General features: G+C 49.4%; 1 protein-coding gene across 3 annotated transcripts in view; it reads left to right on the top strand.

Annotated features, from left to right (window-relative positions):
- Window positions 1-237: 237 nt before the first annotated feature.
- LOC147034466 (serine/threonine-protein phosphatase 2A 55 kDa regulatory subunit B beta isoform) overlaps window positions 238-14,743 on the top strand; it is a 234,527-nt gene continuing 220,021 nt past the window's right edge. Inside the window, exons 1-2 of one of the 3 annotated variants that reach the window (XM_085883723.1) lie at window positions 238-395; window positions 4,833-4,904. In XM_085883723.1, coding sequence (XP_085739849.1) covers window positions 389-395; window positions 4,833-4,904 — 79 coding nt within the window. In that variant the 5' untranslated portion in view covers window positions 238-388. Of the gene's footprint in view, window positions 396-455; window positions 603-1,228; window positions 1,308-4,832; window positions 4,905-14,743 lie in introns of those variants that run through there. The other 2 variants (XM_085883715.1, XM_085883707.1) reach the window with 2 other exon arrangements.

Raw genomic sequence — 14,743 nt, 5'->3', positions numbered from 1 at the left:
GAGTGTTCCATTGTTGAACACAAATCATAAAAGTAAACGTGGGAAGCTTTTTCATAGAAACACTCTTACTTCGTTGCATGTCACGATACCAGGGCAATTAGCGGTTTCACGGGGGGGGGGGGAGGGGGGTATGAGCCATTCGGTGTTTTTCTTCTCGAGTCATAATCGAAAAGTTTGGTGTGTCAGGGACAAGGAAGTGTAGAGAAAGAGTACGGCGGCTGAAGGAGGCAGGGACGATTGGGAATGGAGGGAAAGTGAACGTTGAGTTGAGGTTCAGGTTGTGTGTGTGTGTGTGGGGGGGGAGCGGCGCAGTAACCGGAGGAGGGAGGAGAAGGGACGAGGAGGAGGAGAAGAAGGAGGTGGGCGGGCTGCTCGGCGGCACGGCGCCATGGCGGGTAAGGGCCGCATCGCGCCTCGAACGACGAGCCACACGCGCGGGCGCCGAGTCGAGCGGACCCTCGAACCCGCTTTGCAGGGCCCGACGTGCGGCCCGCGCTCGGAGCACGTCCGCAGGGGCGACGCGTCCCGATTTAAAGTTTCCGAGCCGGGTGCCATGAGGCCCAGTCGGGCGGTGAGAGCCGGCATGTGCAGGGAGCAGCGTGGTGGGTCGAGGATGTCGCGAAATAACCGGATAAACACGGCGTCGCCTTCCGAGGCTGTGCGTGCGGTTCGCCCTGAACTCCCAGGGTGGAGGTCGTGCGCTCTGAGGCTCAGAACTTGGGGCCCGTGTTTGTACTGGACATGTGATCGCCATTAGCGGGCCCGGCGGGCCGGGCCGAACCTCCCCGTCGGGCATCGAGTTGAGTGGGAAAGTGAAGCGTTGGAGGGATGATAATAATAATAATAATAGTAATAATAATAGTAATAATTAATTTAATCATCGGATTGCATCGCTCCGTTAGGGGAGTAGTACCGGTTGTAGTAGTAGTAGTAGTAATAGTAGTCGTCATAGTGATAGTGATTGTTGAGGAGGTGCCCTTTAGGACATCCCGCCATTGTGTTCGAGAAGGGCCTTTCGGGTCGCCCAGCGGGTGTTGGCAACACGTAGAGGTGCGGGACCACACCCGGGGTAGTGGGGGGCGGGGGGGGGGCTTCCTCTGCTGTTCAAAATTCCTCCCTTTTTATTTATTTTATTTCATTCTTCCTCCTCTCCGTCCCTCCCTGTCATTGCTCTTGGCTTTCCAATTCCCCCCTTCCCAAAATGCAGTCTGTCCCTCCACTCCCCAAACCGGTCCGGTTCACCATGAGTTGTTGCGCCTCGATTTCGGCGGACGCCACCGTCGTGGAGGCGACTCTCTTAGGGACCGGTAAATGGCCGGGGGCACACGTTGTCATGTCATGTGATCGATTGTAATTCGTGCTCGGATTGTGATGAGTTTCTGTTGTGTGCGAAGTGTGTCCTGATTAATGCTGGATCGGTTTGAATGGGTGAGGCCGGAGGATGGCCTGCAATCACCTCGTTGTCCCTCCCCCTTGCTCCTCCCGCCTTTTCCCCTGCAGTGCGTTTTTGCTACAGCTGTAGGTGTTTTTAATTTTTTTAATTTTTATTAATCTTCACCATAAATATCTATTTACATGACAAAGTTTCCTTCATGGCAGCTTCAGTGCTCGGATTGTACTTTTTTCCAGTGTCACCTCACCTCGACTCTGCGAGTCCCTTAACTTTTGATGGTTATCCCCTACCTTCCTCACGCACCCTTCTTCTTTCCTCACGCACCCTGCCGCTTTCCTCACACACCCTGCCGCTTTCCTCACGCACCCTGCCGCTTTCCTCACGCACCCTGCCGCTTTCCTCACGCACCCTGCCGCTTTCCTCACGCACCCTGCCGCTTTCCTCACGCACCCTGCCGCTTTCCTCACGCACCCTGCCGCTTTCCTCACGCACCCTGCCGCTTTCCTCACGCACCCTGCCGCTTTCCTCACGCACCCTGCCGCTTTCCTCACGCACCCTGCCGCTTTCCTCACGCACCCTGCCGCTTTCCTCACGCACCCTGCCGCTTTCCTCACGCACCCTGCCGCTTTCCTCACGCACCCTGCCGCTTTCCTCACGCATCCTGCCGCTTTCCTCACGCACCCTGCCGCTTTCCTCACGCACCCTGCCGCTTTCCTCATTCACCCTGCCGCTTTCCTCACGCACCCTGCCGCTTTCCTCACGCACCCTGCCGCTTTCCTCACGCACCCTGCCGCTTTCCTCACGCACCCTGCCGCTTTCCTCACGCACCCTGCCGCTTTCCTCACGCACCCTGCCGCTTTCCTCACGCACCCTGCCGCTTTCCTCACGCATCCTGCCGCTTTCCTCACGCACCCTGCCGCTTTCCTCACGCACCCTGCCGCTTTCCTCATTCACCCTGCCGCTTTCCTCACGCACCCTGCCGCTTTCCTCACGCACCCTGCCGCTTTCCTCACGCACCCTGCCGCTTTCCTCACGCACCCTGCCGCTTTCCTCACGCACCCTGCCGCTTTCCTCACGCACCCTGCCGCTTTCCTCACGCATCCTGCCGCTTTCCTCACGCACCCTGCCGCTTTCCTCACGCACCCTGCCGCTTTCCTCATTCACCCTGCCGCTTTCCTCACGCACCCTGCCGCTTTCCTCACGCACCCTGCCGCTTTCCTCACGCACCCTGCCGCTTTCCTCACGCACCCTGCCGCTTTCCTCACGCACCCTGCCACTATCCTAACGCACCCTACCAATTTCCTCACACACCCTCCCTAACCCATCCTCTCGCTCGCTGCCCCCCCAACACCGCTCGCTCGCTCTCACCACCCCCAACACTGCTCGTTCGCTCACTCCCTCCCCCAACATTGCTCGTTGGCTCTCTCTCTCTCGCTCCCCCCCCACACCGCTCGCTCTCTCACTCCCCACCCAATACCGCTCACTCGTTCCCCTCCCCAACAACGCTCGCTCGCTTCCCCAACAACGCTCGCTCGCTCCCCCCCAACAACGCCACTCGCTTCCCCAACAACGCTCGCTCACTCCCCCCAACAACGCTCGCTCGCTCCCCAACAACGCTCGCTCGCTCCCCCCCAACAACGCTCCTCGCTCCCCCCAACAACGCTCACTCGCTCTCCCCCAACAACGCTCGCTCGCCTCCCCCCAACAACGCTCGCTCGCCTCCCCCCAACAACGCTCGCTCGCCTCCCCCCCCCCAACAACGCTTGCTCGCCTCCCCCAACAACGCTCGCTCGCTCTCCAACAACGCCGCTCGCTCCCCCCAACAACGCCACTCGCTCTCCCCCCCAACAACGCCGCTCGCCTCCCAACAACGCTCGCCGCTCCCCCCCCAACAACGCCGCCGCTCCCCTCAACAACGCCGCTCGCTCCCCCAACAACGCCGCTCGCTCCCCCCAACAACGCTCGCTCGCCTCCCCCAACAACGCTCACTCGCCTTCCCCCAACAACGCTCGCCGCTTCCCCCAACAATGCTCGCTCACCTCAACAACGCTGCCGTCACCAAACCCCCACACCACACCGCTCGCCGTCGCTTGCTCGCCAAACCCCCCACACCGCCGCGCACGCCGCCGCCAACCCCCCATTCCGCTCGCTCACCAACCCCCTGCACACACCGCTCGCTCGCCAAACCCGACTCCCTCGCTTGCCAACACTTCCTCCAAACCCATACCTCGTTCACCAAAACCTCCCAACCCCCACCTCCCCACCCCTACCTTGTTTGCCAATGCCCACCTCCCCACCCCTACCTTGTTTGCCAACCCCCACCTCCCCACCACTACCTTGTTTGCCAACCCTGTCCTCCCCACCCCTACCTTGTTTGCCAACCCCCACCTCTCCACCCCTCCCTTGTTTGCCAACCCCCATCTCCCCAACCCTACCTTGTTTGCCAACCCCCACCTCCCCAACCCTACCTTGTTTGCCAACCCCCACCTCCCCACCCTACCTTGTTTGCCAACCCCCACCTCCCCACCCTACCTTGTTTGCCAACCCACACCTCCTCACCCCTACCTTGTTTGCCAACCCCACCTCCCCACCCCTACCTTGTTTGCCAACCCCCACCTCCCCACCCCTACCTTGTTTGCCAACCCCCACCTCCCCACTCTTACCTTGTTTGCCAACCCCCACTCCCCATGCATACCTTGCTTGCCAACACCCATCTCCCCATGCATACCTTGCTTGCCAACCCCCACCTCCCCATGCCTACCTTGCTTGCCAACCCCCACCTCCCCACGTCTACCTTGCTTGACATCCCCACTCCTACTTCGCAAGCCAACCACCCCTCTCACACACACCCTCCCCCTCACACACACCCTCCCCCTCACACACACCCTCCCCCTCACACACACCCCTCCCCTCACACACACCCCACCCCCTCACACACACCCTCCCCCTCACACACACCCCTCCCCCTCACACACACCCCTCCCCCTCACACACCCCTCCCCCTCACACACACCCCTCCCCCTCACACACACCCCTCCCCCTCTCACACACACGTCTCCCCTCTCACACACACGTCTCCCCCTCACACACACCCCTCCCCTCACACACACCCCTCCCCCTCACACATACCCCTCCCCCTCACACACACCCCTCACCCCCTCACACACACCCCTCCCCCCCTCACACACACCCCTCCCCCCCTCACACACACCCCTCCCACACTTACCAAACCACATCTTCCCAGTCCTCTCTTGCTCTCCAAGCCCTTCTCACCCTATCACCCTTACCATCCAACATCATTAAATCCGTCCCCCTCCCTAGCTCCACCTCCAGCCCCCACACCCTTTGAGGGCAAGCTGTTAGAGCTGTGAGAGGAGGTACCACTCCATGCCTAACTCATTGGAATTTCCTTGTGCTCTCTGTATGCTGCCGCACACAGGACTGTGTGGGAATGATGCGCAGTGGTGTCTGGCACAGGTGAAAGGAGCCATAGACGATGATATTGCCGAAGGTGAGATTGAGAGAAGTCCCTTTTCTTTTGCTATAAACCATGCATCATCTCCATGTCCTCGATCCATTAGCGATGGAAGTGCATTTTCCTCACGCCTCTGCTTTTCGCCGCCGTGTAATGCACAAGAACACGCTGTGTTTTCTTGTTGTATTAACCCAAGGATTTTTGAGCAAACCGTTGCCATTTGAGACATCCCGAATACGTTTCTCATTTTGAACTCGCTACCTCTGCTGTCGGGCACATGTTCCGCATGACATTTCTCAGCGAAAGAGTTAAGTGACCCAATTGGCTATTATGAGAAAGATCACGATGGTGTGTACTTTGGGTGCGTCTGCATTGCTTCGATGCTTGTGTTCGATTTCCGTTTGTTTTGCGTAATCGTTGAACTTTGATTTGTAAATATCCACCGGCCTCGCCATATGTACCTGTGTGTTTGCTCAGCATTCTGTGAAGCTCAAAATGAGGCTCGTTCTTGTCTTCCAAGACCACCCCCTCTCTTAAGCACAAAACGCCTTGCATCGGTTCACCGGCGTTGAGCGGTGCACGTACTCGTGGCAGCCAGCTTGGTTTTTGACGTAGCAAAAGGCCACCGTGTGGCCGAGAAACAGTTTTAAAATACGAGCTTTTGTGGTTTATGTGATGAGAGCTTGCCTGAGCTTTGTGGTGCCTTTCATGGTCCAAAAGGAAAGAAAAAAATAATTATTATTCAAAAAAAAAAAACTTTTCCAAAACATTGTTTTTACTGCTCGCTCAATACCTGTACAGGCAAGTATGTTCATGAAGACCAATCTTGGGGCCAATAAGACGTAGTCCTTCGACACATGGTCTGTCTGTATAAAGGTTTAAGTGTGCTCGGAATTGGAGAGCAGAGAATCCTCGGTTTGTTCGCCCTTCTTGTATTATGTTGTACGATGTATTATGTTTGTACTCGCAAAAGCCCGTGGTTAAAAAAAATACCACGGTATGAAAAGAGGATAAAAAGGAAGCCTCTTATTCTTGCGCTGCAAGGAAGAGCTCAAAAATGGAAGGTTATATATTTATTCACAGCAAAGAAATTTATTTATTTTATTTTTATTTTTGCAAGCGTAATGAAAGCAGCGGTCTGCTTCCTATACACCACCCAGGTTCAATTTTAGTCTGATTTAAAAAAAACAACTAATTTTCCCGTTGGTTCGGTTTAATTTGAAGCAACTTTTACCATATAATCCATATTTATACATATATTTTCTTTTCTTCAAGTCGCGTTTCCATATTTTAGGGTGAGACAGACAGCATTAACCTGTTGTATAGATTTAGATTTTGATACACATATAGATTATATGATGCCAAAGATCCATGTGAAGGTTAATGGAGTAGAAACGCCATGAATGAAAATGCACATTTCCTCGCTCTCTCGCTCTCTCACTCTCTCTCTCCCACCCTCTCTCTCTCTCTCTATCTCTCTTGCTCACTCTCTCTCCCACCTTGTCTGTCTGTCTCTCTGTCTCTCGTTCTTATCGACTTCTCTGAACACTGGGAGAAGCGCTTCTGCATCGTAAATTGCTCCACATCATCCCCATGCCTTGCCAGTCCAGTGTGCGGCATCGAGCACGTTGATTTCCTTCATGGGATCTGTCCCAGTCGAAGTGTTTTCCTTCTCCGTGCCATTAATCGTGCTTCACGGTTGTCCTTTGCGCTACTTTGACTTTGACTCTGATACTTTTGATCATACTGCGGTGATGATGCATATGATGGTGCTGGCCGTGTTGTGTGGCAAGAAATGAAACTTGCTGTTCTTCAGGCGCAGCTTTGGGTGAGATTGTGCTTTGTCCACAAACAGCACAATCTTGTGCTTCTGTCTTCCAATTTACCAACATCGAAACGACGTCGCCCTCCATCTGAAATGTAGATCCAACACTCAGTTGTTTTTTTTAACGGCTGTAAGGGGGTTTAAGCTGTGCTGGGTCATTCATTGCCGCAGACGAGATGAGACGAGGTCGGCGTCGCTGCTTCGCAAGTGAACATAGGTCAGTGTGACCGGTGGGGTGGAGGGGGTTAGTGGTTTCATTAAGTGCCTGTTATTCTTAGTTTATGTGGAAATTTGGGAGATATCATTGAAAGCTGTGATTTTAACATCTAAAGGCCCGGTCACACCTTGACGTTTTCGCCAACGTATGCCGATATTTGAATTTTTTTTCTAAAACGCTGGCACACGTTGAATACGTTATGGGTAAGTTTTGATAACATTGAGAGCACGCTGAAAAACACTGCCATACGTCGTTGTACGTTGGCTTTAAACGTTGTACTTTTCGGTTGTCCTCAAATTTTTTCATGCTTGAAATTTCACGACTTATGCCGGCGTATGACTCACACGTTCCGCTACGCTGGCCACAAGTTGTATGCACGGTCTGCGATCGTTGACAGACGTCAACACATGCTACTTGTAAGTTAATCATAAGTTGAGACACGCCGAGGTAATGTTTAGCGTACCCGAAACTTATTTCTAACCTATGATTAACGTGTTGTTGGCACGTTACGCGATCGTTGCCACACATCGACAGACGTTACTTTTAAGTTACTCATAGGCTGAAAGACGTCGGTATAATGGATCGTCCTTGCGTCAGCGTCCACGGCCACGGCCACGGCCAGACACTTATTTGCAGCATTCTTCAAACTTTTCTTCGGCATGACGAGGATGTTCACACTTCGATGTCTAGCTTGGCTATGATTCCAATTGTCCATCGGCAGCGTCTATTTAAAATAGTCGAGTTTGAGCGTTTTAACACGTTCAGAAGAAACGCTTCAAATTTCAAAACCTCAGCGTCAAAAAACAAAGGCGAGTGACAGCAATTTAAATCGTTCATTGTAAACAATGAAAATAGCTGAGTGGTACCGTTTAAAAGTCGTTGAGTGTAAAAAAATCCAATTGTTGAGCGCAAGCGTCTACTTTCAATAGTGGAGATGCAGCCATTTAAATCGTTGAGTGGCAGCCTATGAACCTACCCGTGGACACGCGGACGCAAGGACGATCCATCATAACCCACACCCTCCCCCTCACACTCACCTACTACTGCCAACATGAACAAACTAATACTAATACTAATACTGATACTGATACTGATACTGTTACTGCTGACATGGACATCGACTCAAAAAGGACTCGAAAACACTGTTGGGTTCCCCTTTTATGAGCAGCATTTTTATATACCAATTCCCAAAACTGCTGGGAACACGTCTTTATATGGCAGTTGTAACCTAGAAACACGTTCATTTTTTTTTTTTGTCGACCGGAAGACGTCATTGGAATATGTCTACATACGTCGATGTGTGTTGGGACTACGTAAAGAATTGGTTCAAAGCACGTCAAACACAAGTTAGAAATAAGTTTCGCGTAAAAAAGACATTACCGCGACGTGTTTCGACTTATGAGTAGCTTATAAGTAGCCTTTGTGGACGTGTGTAAGCGTCCACATATCGTATGTAAAACTTATCCCCATCGCATGCGGAACGTGTGTCGTACGCCGAGTACGTCGTAAAATTTTGAACATGTTTAAAATTTCTTGACGTACTCGACTTACTACGACGTATGATAGCGTACTTTAGCGTTGTACTCACGTATACCAAACTTACTCATACCGTATTTGACGTGCCCCCAACGTTTTAGACACATTTTTCTTAGGTCGGCATACGCTGGCAAGGTCGCCAAGGTGTGACCGCGATGTTGGCACTTCCATTTCTACGGCAGTTATGATTCGAATCGTTGTGCGTCAGCCTTTTAATAGGCTACGTCACGACATCGTCGGCGATGCGTGCAACGCGCTATGCCTAAGTTAGACTATCGTTGGGCATCGGTTGTGTAGGCCGACAACAGGTTCAGCATTCGTTGGTATAAGTTATCTATAACACAACGAAACGTTCTGTGTCCATTACTAATATGTTATGCATACGACCAACTCGTTATGAATACGTCCGAATCTTTAAAAAAAAACATCAAAAGTTCAACGTCAGCCAGCGTTTTACATACATTCTAATACGTTGCCATCGCTGGCTAAAACGTCAAGGTGTGACCGGGCCTTTAGCTATCGTGTGTTTTCTACAAGTGACGCATTATTTTAATTCACCAGACAACAGCTTTTACAATTGACGTTGTATATCTATCATTTGATTACTGATCTCTGCCTGGAGTCGTGGTCGCTGTTCACAGGTAACACGAATACCCAGAGACTGATACCTGCAGATGCTGGTTGTGTTTCACAGGTGGTCGCTGAATAATTTTCCCTTCCAGGCTTGATGGACGTATTTTTTTTTATATTTCCCTTGTAAGAAAACTGGAAGGCACCGACCCAAAGCAGTTATCAAAGTTAGTAGGTCGTCGCTCTGTGCAGGTGCTAGTTAGCACTGGTTTGTCTGTACACGATTATGGCAACAGTATGTAATTGATTACCAGCTCCAATTTAGGCAATGTACTTTGATTTTGATAAATATTTCATTATTTGGACTAAGCAGTCGATTTATTGATTTTGTTTCAAACTGAATTTCGTTGAAGGTGTAATACAAGGTGTACCGACCGAAGCATCCCTCACCGTAAAGGAAACTGTGTGCACTCATGACGACTCGAAATGTATTTGAAAGCCCACCAGCAATCACTTTGGCAGAACGAGCACACCAAGCAAGTCTGAATCCATCAACCGATAACATACATGACAAAGTCGTACAATGTACGTGCATGACGTAGTGTGACGCTTGCTGCACGCACACCTTCGGCACCCGTGTCGTATCGAAGAGTACGTTTGGGCCAGTGGTTTCTTGAACAAACGACGTAAGCAATGTTTACGCAGCGATGCCACGAGCTGTCTAAACGAAGGTTGATAATAATTTGGAACGTCCCAGTGAGATGTTGGCGGACGCTTCGAATGCCACAGGAACACAATTGGTGCCCTGGTACGGAGTGAACAACAGCCCGTGACATCTGAGTTGGTCCACGAGTGATTACGGTGGCACAAAATGACGAGGTCGTAATGATTCCGCTCCTCCGTCGACAACCTAAGATTGCCGTTCCGTCTGCTTTAAAAGCGATCTTTGCAATCGAAGAGGTTGCACTCGCTATTTGGGTTAGGTATTGCACCTTTGCTGCTGTTAATTTTTAATTTATATTTTTTTGTTTGTTTGTTTGTTTTATTTTGGTTTTTTTTTGTTTGCTTTTATTTCCCTATCGTCTGCTTGGACAGTATCCTTTTCTATTCGGGACGTGTATACCCTCACATCGAAGCGTGTTTGAAAATGAGTCGCCAATATTTTTTTCCAGAATCGATGGCGGCGTAACTTGTGCGATTCAGCTGTGCGCTGGTCATGTTGTGAAGGGTTTCCGAACACCGTTTGTGACCTCAATGTCACAGGAGGCCAGAACATGATGATCGTTCTATTTCGATGAGCTGTTTGACTTGAGAAGCTTGTGTTGTTCTTGGTAATTTGGATTCCAAAGTGGTGATGATGCTCACCTTGCCTTACCAAATTGGAAAATTTACTTGTTCTGGACAGGTTCTCCAATAGTTTTGAGCTTGCTTTGCTTGTCATACATGTGAATGATTTATTTATTTGACTCCCCACCCTTCCTTTCCCTTTTCCCTTTTTTCCCCCAAAATCAAGGATGGTGAGGTTTAACGTGATTCCAGTGCTGTTATAATGGTTCTGCATCACTTGAGCTCAACACAAGATGCGGTTTCCGTTTGTATTGATTTGATAATAGCTGCAAATGGCGTGCGCACCGTCGGGGAAGCAGGCTGTTTTGATGCTTGAATTTTTTTTGACTATTCGGAGGATGATGCACGAGCTAGCATTAGGATGTAGCAATTGCGAGCAAGGGCTTTAACCTGCGTCTCGTAAAGTCCGTAGTATGCCCAGGTGCATTGTTTGCACGAAAACAAAACTCGATGTCCCTGCTCTGCATATCTCATTTTACAAAGCACGAGTACAAAACCAACATTCCTCTCGCATTGAATGGTCCGTGCATCATTTGTTGATGGGTCGCTTGACAACTCCCTCGCAGGGAAGATGAGAGACGTACGGTCAGAGGTGAGCAATGAAAGTTCAGTTTTGCATTGTCAGTCCACTGCAGTACTGTAAATGTGCAAGCACACACTGCATACCACATTGTAAATGTAAAACAGGCAGTTGCATTTATCCTTCCATTAACCATTGTCTCGTGAAGTTGGCTTTTGTCACCGGTGCCAGTGGGGACCGATTCGGAGAACTGTTCTTACAGAGACAGGTGACAAGACTTGTGATCGAGGTGTGGTCAGCCTTGTCTAAAATGGTGAAAAAGGTCGCAGTTTCTTTGTGTACTACCAATCTCGGAGGCCTTGGACAGTTTAAATGGAGCTGGGTGTTGGCTTCATGGTTGAGGTGGCTGGATTGGGATCTCAGAGTCCTGAGTTCGAGCCCCGCTTTCCACTGAATTAACACCAGGTGGGGTCGACTCAACCTGTCATCCTTCCATGGTTGGCGAAATGAGTATGTCAGCGTACTGATATAGGGACCCAGCATCAGCGGCATAGTCGCGCCTCAACGGAATGATAGCTACCCGGCAGCCAAGCTGTCACACACGCAAGAACATGAAGAAGTTTGAATGGAATAAAGACATTTTGTTGAAAAGTATCAAACCGTGCCAAAGTGACCGGGTATGTTGAGTGCCGTACCGCACATTGTCGTGTGAGTAATAGGTCGGGCAAAATATTGTCCTCGTGACTACTATGTATTCTCCTGTGATGCCTTTGGCCATGCACCTCTAACTACCATGCCAATTTTGGGGATGAAGGAATGAAAGAAGATTGCATCTGCATTTTCGAGCAGCGGTGTTTCTGGGAGGGGTGGGAGGTAGGGGGTGGGAGGCACAAACTCGATGTAGATTGGTAGTGTGGATCATGTGCCGCTTTTTTTTCAGCCTGGATAGAACCGCGTAGTGCGACGATTGGCACTTTGGTCGTGAGGTGGCCGTGTATGCCTGGGTTGTGTTACAGCTGTTGCAGAGTGCGCTTGTCTTGTGGGGCTATGGATATTTTGATGTAAACCTGGTCGTGAGATTTGGCTTTGTGCAAGCACCTGAAGGCCAAGGGCTGGATATTCAGGGGGGGGGGGGTCTGCCCACACGTGGCTGTGCGGTAGCTTTCTTTAAAAGGTGCTTTTTCGTCTTGCATATTTTATTTTATTTTTTCATTGCTAAACTGTGCTGCTACCATGCTGTGTAATTGCTGTGCTCTTGGTCATGTCTGTATGCTGAGTTTGCTAATTTGCAGGATGCACCGTTTCTTGGTATTGATTAGAATTGGACTATCCTGGTTGAATCTTCAGCCGGATAGGATTGAATGAAATGGTTGTGGCTGTGAACGTGTTGAGGCTTGCGAGTCCTGTACTGGGGCAGGAAATGCTTGCTTTCCATATAATAGTATGTGATCCGGCCCATGCCAGCATGTAGCTTTGGCATCGAGGCACAAAGTGGTCTGAGTGTGATTGGTTTTGCTCTGAATCTGCCAGGAAATGCTAATGGTGGAAGCGTTGCCAACTCTATCGGGCCTTGGCATCTTGATACATGACTGATCATTCCATGTTTCCTTTATTTATTTATTTATTTATTGTCGTTTGTTTTGTTTATGGTTTCGAACAATACCTGATCATATGGCACTTTATTCCGCTCAGCTGATAAAGGTAATATCTCTGATCTATGATTGGCTGATTGAAGTGAAAAGCACGGGGTCCCCATCTTTGTTTGAATGAAACAAATTGCCCAAATCTGAATAAAGTAGTTCGGCCGAATCTCTGGCTGAATGCAACAGCTTGGCTTCATGTCTGATTGATTGGCTGAATGAAAAGATTGGACTCAATCTCTTGTTGAACAAATCAGTTTGGCCCCATTTTGTCTGAATGAAGCAGGTCAAGCCCCCAGAATTAGGTCTTCATTTCTGGCTAGATGAAGCCAGTTGGCCTCTTATCTGACTGAATGAAGCCAGTTGGCCTCTTATCTGACTGAATGAAGCCAGTCGGCCTCTTATCTGACTGAATGAAGCCAGTCGGCCCCTTATCTGACTGAATGAAGTCAGTTGGCCCCTTATCTGACTGACAAGCCAGTTGGCCCCTTGTCTGACTGAATGAAGCCAGTTGGCCCCTTGTCTGACTGAATGAAGCAGGTCGGCCTCTTATCTGACTGAATGAAGCCAGTCGGCCCGTTATCTGACTGAATGAAGCCAGTCGGCCCCTTATCTGACTGAATGAAGCCAGTCGGCTTCTTATCTGACTGAATGAAGCTAGTTGGCCCCTTATCTGACTGACTGAAGCAGGTTGGCCTCTTCTCTGACTGAATGAAATCAGTTGGCCCCTTATTTGACTGAAGCAGGTCAGCCTCTTATCTGACTGAATGAAGCCAGTCGGCTTCTTATCTGACTGAATGAAGCCAGTCGGCCCGTTATCTGACTGAATGAAGCCAGTCGGCCCCTTATCTGACTGAATGAAGCCAGTCGGCCTCTTATCTGACTGAATGAAGCCAGTCGGCTTCTTATCTGACTGAATGAAGCCAGTCGGCTTCTTATCTGACTGAATGAAGCTAGTTGGCCCCTTATCTGACTGACTGAAGCAGGTTGGCCTCTTCTCTGACTGAATGAAATCAGTTGGCCCCTTATTTGACTGAAGCAGGTCAGCCTCTTATCTGACTGAATGAAGCCAGTCGGCTTCTTATCTGACTGAATGAAGCCGGTTGGCCCCATCTCTGATTTGCCCTTGTTTACACTTGTTGCTCTGGTTGATGATTAAACAGAGCAATCTGCACCATCAACAATATATTACAGCTGGGGTGCATGCCAACGTATCCATCCATCCACATCTCGCTCTTGCATCTGAACTAAAATGGCATATTTGGCTTGGATGACAAATACAGTGCCTTCAGAAAGTATTCACATCCCTCGACTTTTCACATTTTGTTGTGTTGGTCTGAATTTAAAATGTATTAAATTTAAATTTTGTCACTGATCTACACAAAATACCCCATAATGACAAAATTAAAACATGTTATAAATTTTTAGTCTTTTGAAACGGACCCTCTCATATCCTCTCGTAGTTTTCATTGTGCCATCACTACGCAGTAGCAAAATGATTGATAATTAATTCTTGGCTGTTGGCAGACTCGTGCCAGACCTACCTTCGCAGGGTGTAATAGGGCAAATGTGAACGCCAGCTGTGGAACTCTTGGTTACCAAGCACGAGATATGCTGCCAACACTGGGTGCTTGTACTAATGCTCACTAATGAGCTCACACCCCACACCCCAGCATGAGTTTTTATACTCTCTCTGAATGGAGTATAACATTTTTACTGCTAACGTCGTAGGTGAATCAAATGTCTTTGTGGAATAAATAATGGAAGCCTTAATACCCAACAATCATTTTCTTGTGTTGTTTTTACTCTCAGCTGTCTGAAATTGTGCAAAAGCATGAGAAGGCTTTTAATCTTTTTATTCTTAGCTCACCTGGACTTTAGTCAGGTGAGCTTATGTGATCGAGCTTATGTGATTCTTTTCTCAGAAACTACACGTACAATTTTGATGAAACAATAACAACCTTTATCACCCATGATGCACCAAAGTTTGTTCACGGCATAAAAAAAATAAATCAGGGTGTAAGGGGGTCTGCGGGCGCTTTGAGTGACTTGCTCCTGATCCAGGTGATCTTCAGGACATGCGGTGCGATTTTTATTTTTAAAGACGTGAACATATCTAAATATACACTATCAGTCAAAAGTTTTAGAACACCCCCATTTTTCCACTTTTTACTGAAATTTAAGCAATTCAGGTCCAGTGATTCTGAATAACGTGGTGTA

The sequence above is a fragment of the Eptatretus burgeri genome, chromosome 1 (assembly GCF_056783735.1).
Source record: "Eptatretus burgeri isolate ZD-2024b chromosome 1, Ebu_testis_v1, whole genome shotgun sequence".
In the NCBI taxonomy this organism is placed as follows: Eukaryota; Metazoa; Chordata; class Myxini; order Myxiniformes; family Myxinidae; genus Eptatretus; species Eptatretus burgeri.
The sequence above is the reverse complement of the archived record's forward strand: the minus strand, read 5'-3'. Positions and strand labels throughout refer to the sequence as shown.